This window comes from Gadus macrocephalus, chromosome 6 (genome assembly GCF_031168955.1).
Source record: "Gadus macrocephalus chromosome 6, ASM3116895v1".
Taxonomy (NCBI): domain Eukaryota; kingdom Metazoa; phylum Chordata; class Actinopteri; order Gadiformes; family Gadidae; genus Gadus; species Gadus macrocephalus.
Genome location: NC_082387.1, coordinates 18,453,030 through 18,458,900, shown reverse-complemented (window position 1 = coordinate 18,458,900; position 5,871 = coordinate 18,453,030). Strand labels below are relative to the sequence as shown.

Genomic DNA, 5,871 nt, shown 5'->3' with positions numbered 1-5,871 from the left:
ATCCCTGGCTCTCTCCCATTCGGTCTCTCACTCTGACAACCTCTCCACGGTTCCACCGCCTCCTCCTTCCCATCAGCCTCCTCTGCGCGCCCACATTCGCGCGCGCACCCCTCCACCCTCCTCCAAGGTAATTCCATTCCAGACAGTTGCTGCGCGCGGAGCTGGCAACTGCTCGTGCTCTTCGCTGTAGCCTGTAGTTGATGCCTCCCTCCCCCCCTCTACTCCCCCCCCCTCTCTCTCTCTCTCTCTCTCTCTCTCTCTCTCTCACTCCCTCTCTCGACTATCGTCTATGTTGCTTATCCCTGCCTTTCTCCTTAACGGATACCTCACTCCACCCGCTACCGTATGGGCTTGAGTTGCTACGACTACCCACAGGCAAAGCGGATTGCCGCTTTGATTGCGCGCATTTTTGGTGAAATCTACCACATCGTTTGTGGTGGGATATTTTTTTTTGCAGTAAGAAAGAGTGGTATCCGCGTCTTTCCACCGCAAGCTGTTTTTCTCTGGCTTCTATTTCCGTTCCTTGGTAATAAATGTATTCCGGAATATGGGACATCGTGTTATTGGCGCATGAGTGACACGGCCAGTTTTCATACAATACTGATGTTTTAAAAGTCGCGGTGGAAAAGGGGGGTTAACGTTGGACACAGTCGGAAGGAAGAACCTTGGGGGGGAAGATGGAAGTTTTGGCTGCTCGTTTGGGCAAATGAGGCTGCTGGTGGCGGGGGAAATGCGTCGCGAGCTCTGAACATTTGGGAGTCACGAGCGAGTCATCCACTGGACCTTCGGTTTACACGAAAACGCCACCGAGGAAAGAGTCTCATTCCCCCCGTCTGCCTGACGACCGGTTTCGCGGGCTATACTTGAAATACCGTCCCAGTCACTCCATTTGGGGCTCGGATGCGTCGGCGTGCGGATGCAGTTGCTCTGCGGCTCGGATAAAGCCACCTCTCATCGCTCAGACAGGCTTTAATGTCAGGGGGGGCTTCAACAGGGTTCTGTTTAAACAAGCAACTCGGAATTTCTATCCGGCTTTTATTTTTCCTCTAAACGTCTACAATTTGCGTCGAGCTTTCCCCCAGAAGAGACATCCCCCCAAAGAATACACCTTGAACACCACGTCGGCTGGATCGAGAGGAGACAACCGTCCTCGGGATTTAAAACTATTTGCCCTCACCGAGGGAGCTTTGGTTTTTCTTGCACCATTCAGGGGACCACTATAGCCTCGGCACCATGAAACTTGTGTCGGCTGTGTTGCTTTTTGCCTCGATATGGACTCAAGAGTGTGAGCCAGTGCTCTCGGATTCAATCATCCACATCGGTAAGTGACTGCACCTTTCTTCTCTCACCTATAACTCAGCAGCCCCACCACCACCACGAAGGGTCTGACTCCGACACCGCGGAGGAGCTGGAGGGGTCTGGGTTTAATCTGAATGCAGCTCGTCTTGCTGGGCGCTAATGTTCTTTGACGGCCGGGGATTCTGCGGCTGAACGGTTCTCTTTGATCGGATTACATTTTTTTTCGGTGACTCGGTCACCGATGTGATTGCGATGCGGCTTAATGTTTCATGTTTGACTTGATCTAATATGATTGACTCACAAAAAAGACTAATAGGATAGGCCAAATTGACGTGTTTTATGTCACTTCGTTATGCGCAACCAACCCTCAACCCAACTTCATTGGGTTGGGAGTATTTTGGATGCGGTGCGCAGCGTTCCCCAAGCATTTTAATCACTATTCAATTATCTCAGGGAGATGTGCTCTTTTCGGGTGGTTGTCGGTTTGTCTAATGGCAATGTTCATTATTCAAGAGCAACTTCCATACGGCCTCGATTATTGGCTCACGGCTCGGTAGGTTTATTATTGAACAGGTGGTTTATGGTTGTCATTGAGATGATGCGACCATTCAACCTATCACATCTAAATCTATTATTCAGGGGCAAGAGATCCTTATTAAAGGCATTTACGCTTTATTGTTTCTTAAATAAACGGAAAAGCAGTTAGACTTTATCCAGCCTAGACCAGCGCCATCTGCAAAGTGCGGCAATGAGCTGAGCTTGATTTCCAATTTAAGGGCACGTATTCGTGCGTGCGCGAAGCAGCTGTCTCACCGTTGTTAGAGAGGAGGGGAGACTGTGGACGGAAGAGAGGTGTGATTTTTTTTTTGTGTGTGTGTGTGTGTGTGTGTGTGTGTGTGTGTGTGTGTGTGTGTGTGTGTGTGTGTGTGTGTGTGTGTGTGTGTGTGTGTGTGTGTGTGTGTGTGTGTGTGTGTGTGTGTGTGTGTGTGTGTGTGTGTGTGTGTGAGAGAGAGAGAGAGAGAGAGAGAGAGAGAGAGAGAGAGAGAGAGAGAGAGAGAGAGAGAGAGAGAGAGAGAGAGAGAGAGAGAGGAGAGAGAGAGAGAGAGAGAGAGAGAGAGAGAGAGAGAGAGAGAGAGAAGAGAGAGAGAGAGAGAGAGAGAAGAGAGAGAGAGAGAGAGAGAGAGAGAGAGAGAGAGAGAGAGAGAGAGAGAGAGAGAGAGAGGAGCGCGCGTCCGCGTCCGCGTCCGCGTCCGCGTCCGCGTCCGCGTCCGCGTCCGCGTCAGCGTCAGCGTCAGCGTCCGCGTCCGCGTCCGCGTCCGCGTCCGCGTCCGCGTCCGCGTCAGCGTCTTGCAGAATGGGAACGCAAGGTGGTAGTGGGCACACGTAGTCACAGCCTAAAATGATCTTAGATAGACCATAGTCCGTAGTTGGTGTGTGAGTGTGTATGCGTACGTATACGTGCGAGTCGCGCAAACGCCTACGTAAGCGCACACAGCGGCTCACTGCAGTGCGCGCCGGCCAACACACACGCACGCAGATACAGCACTCACGCACGCACTTATACAGGAGGACACCCACACACTTAACGCACTCCATCAGGAGATAAACACCTGTCTTTGTGGAGAAGGGACTCTGTGTTTTGTACCTGATGCATCTGGCCTATATTATGCTGGCACATCTTCGACACACAAACACACACACACACACACACACACACACACACACACACACACACACACACACACACACACACACACACACACACACACACACACACACACACACATACACACACTCAAAAAGGCCACAGCAGACGAAAACCCACAGCACATTATTAGACGATATCCTGCATTATGCTGCAGCCAAGGCAGCATGGCTAGCCTACAAAATGCCTTCCTGTTTGAGCTAGTTAGGGCACCGCCAGCTGATTTACAGAACTGTCGGCCGTCCAATTTGGCATGTAGCTCGAAGAGTGTGCAGTTGGCCCTAAGCTGGGGCCGACCCCGCCCCTGCCATATGACGGTGAGTTGCGAATGTTTCAGGATTTGACAATTACTGCCAGTTGTCTGTCGTCAATACCTACTGCTGGCAAGCCATTGAAATCATGTTGCAAGTCCCTTGTACGAAATAATTCCTGTTAACATATGTTGTGGCTAACATCCATTTATTAGATCATGAATTCCACCCAAAAAGTTTCAGAAGTTATTAATTGGGGTCTGGTAGAGAGCTAGCTTCAAAATCTCAAATTCTGTGTTTTTAATTGCTGCTTTCATTCTGTTGAAGAGTGCTGCCCTTTTAATAAGAGAATTTAAAGTTTAGCTGTCATCAACCATTGATTCAGTACTGGGTTCGGACGACTTATACTGTGGACGGATTTCTACACCATCCAAGTTTACGAAGTCAGATTGTGCCCAGAGAATGTTTGGTTGGCTTAAAACAGATAGCCTTTCTCCACAACTCCTGGCTTCCAGATGGTGGAGCATGCAATCATAACCCATTCAAACCCTTTGACATAACTATGAGCTAAATACATACGCTGGGTTGGTTTTCTATGTGTCAAATAGATAGTGATTACACAAGTGCCACTCATTCACTGTTGAAGCTAGGCCCAACGTGTAAGCAAAATGCTGTTTCAAAGAGATCTCGTGGTACCATAGAACTGGAATTGACATATTTATAAAATCATTTGAAAATATCAATCAACCTTCAAAATATTAACGTGCCACATTTGTGCCAAATTCAGAAAACAACATTATTGTGGACATAATGTGCCTTCTGTTATTAGAAGCTTGTAAAACGGATATTCTTCGACGCTGAAAAACCTTTGCAAGCACTTCTACTAATGGATATTGCAGGCCGACATTCAACATGCCTTTTTTTGTGCAGTGTGATCCATTCAAATCTCACATGGGCGTATTTTGGCCTGAATTAAGGGACTGGCAGTGATTCAGTGGCTAATGAGCAGAGGGGCTAGTCTTTGTTGACCCGGTGTAGTTCTGGAAACCAAGCCACTCTGAAGTCTAATTAGTAGCTTAGACAGTGGGTGGGTGGTCTATATGTGCTGTATCCCCCCGTCACACTTCCCCGTCAGCCAAAAGGGGAAGGCACACGCATTTGGCCTTTATTTTTCATGTCGATGAACATTGTTGTATGTGTGGGAGTTTCGGTGTCAGTGTGGGTATGCGTGTGTGATGCAGTTGTTTTTTGGTGTTTGACGTCTACCAAGAGAAGAAGTGGGAAGTCTGTAATTTATTTTTATTTTACCCCTACATTTTATGTGATTTCTCAGCTTAAATCAATTGTTCATTTCCTTGCTAGTACTTTGATTTGCAACAAAAGGTTATCTCTCCCAAAATATTACCTTTCACTCTCTCCCTCGCTCAACTCCTGTCTGCCCCCCTTCTCTCTCTCTCTCTCTCTCTCTCTCTCTCTCTCTCTCTCTCTCTCTCTCTCTCTTGCTCTCTCTCTCTCATCCAACAAATGGATATAGTTTGTCACAGATCATTGAGTGCTGTTTCTTTCTTCCTTCATTTTTTTGGTTTATTGCTTTTTTTCCTCTTTCTTTCATCTTGCATACCTGTTTGCGCACAGATTTGTGTTTGTATGTTGTATCAACTACGGAGTTGAGGGGATAAATAGATCCACAAATGGATATAGTTTAAATCACAGAACATTGTGTTATTTCTTCTTAGATTTTATTTTTTCTTCTCTATCTTTCAAAATGACCAAAGCATGTGCGTGTGTGTGTGTGTGTGTGTGTGTGTGTGTGTGTGTGTGTGTGTGTGTGTGTGTGTGTGTGTGTGTGTGTGTGCGCGTGCATTTGTGTGTGTGCCTGCAAGTATGTGTGTGTGTGTGTGTGAGACGTATCGACTGAGGGCTGCAGGGGAAACGAAGTACGACTATACTCAGCACCCGCATCACTTTGACATCGTCGGAAGTAAAAACCCTTTCATTCTTTGTTGCTGCTAACGAATGAAAGAGAGAGAGCTAGAGAGAGAGGGCACGGAGAGAGATAGATGGACACACACAGAGGGAGAGAGAGCGCGAGGCAGACACACACACACACACACAGGGAGAGAGAAAGAGAGAGAGAGCTAGAGACAGACAGAGAGAGAGGGAGAGCGAGAGCGACGGGGAGAGTATCAAAGGCACATCCCGCTGGTCCCACACACGAGAGGCATGGATATAAAAAACACAAGAAGTAAAGCGGGGTGCAGATTAAGAGATAGGGAGCGGTAGAGGGGGCTGGGTGCTGGGGCGGGGGCGGGTTGGGGTGGGGGGGGGCGGTGGGGTGCTGCAGGAGGAGGAGAGCGTGTGTTTCATCATGGCTGGCTGTCCGTGCAGCGTGCTCCTCATCCACCCTTCTCAGTGTCGCAGTTATGCCGTTGATCTTAGTGGCAGCGACCGCCAGCCGTTTTCATCTTGCGCCGGGTAGGCATTAAATGTGATTGAGCTGCCAGGGAGCTGGCATCAATGCCTCGCCCTCTCCCTCCACTCTCTCTCCCAGTGTCTCTCTCTCTCTCTCTTAGTGTTGGCACTCTCTCTCTCCCAGTCTCTGCAATCTCTCTCCCA

General features: G+C 48.6%; 1 protein-coding gene across 1 annotated transcript in view; it reads left to right on the top strand.

Moving 5' to 3' along the window:
- The first annotated feature begins 230 nt into the window (after positions 1-230).
- The window catches only part of grid2 (glutamate receptor, ionotropic, delta 2), a 362,174-nt gene continuing 356,533 nt past the window's right edge, over positions 231-5,871 (top strand). The window contains exon 1 of the mRNA XM_060054677.1: positions 231-1,321. Coding sequence (XP_059910660.1) covers positions 1,234-1,321 — 88 coding nt within the window. The 5' untranslated portion in view covers positions 231-1,233. The remainder of the gene's footprint in view (positions 1,322-5,871) is intronic.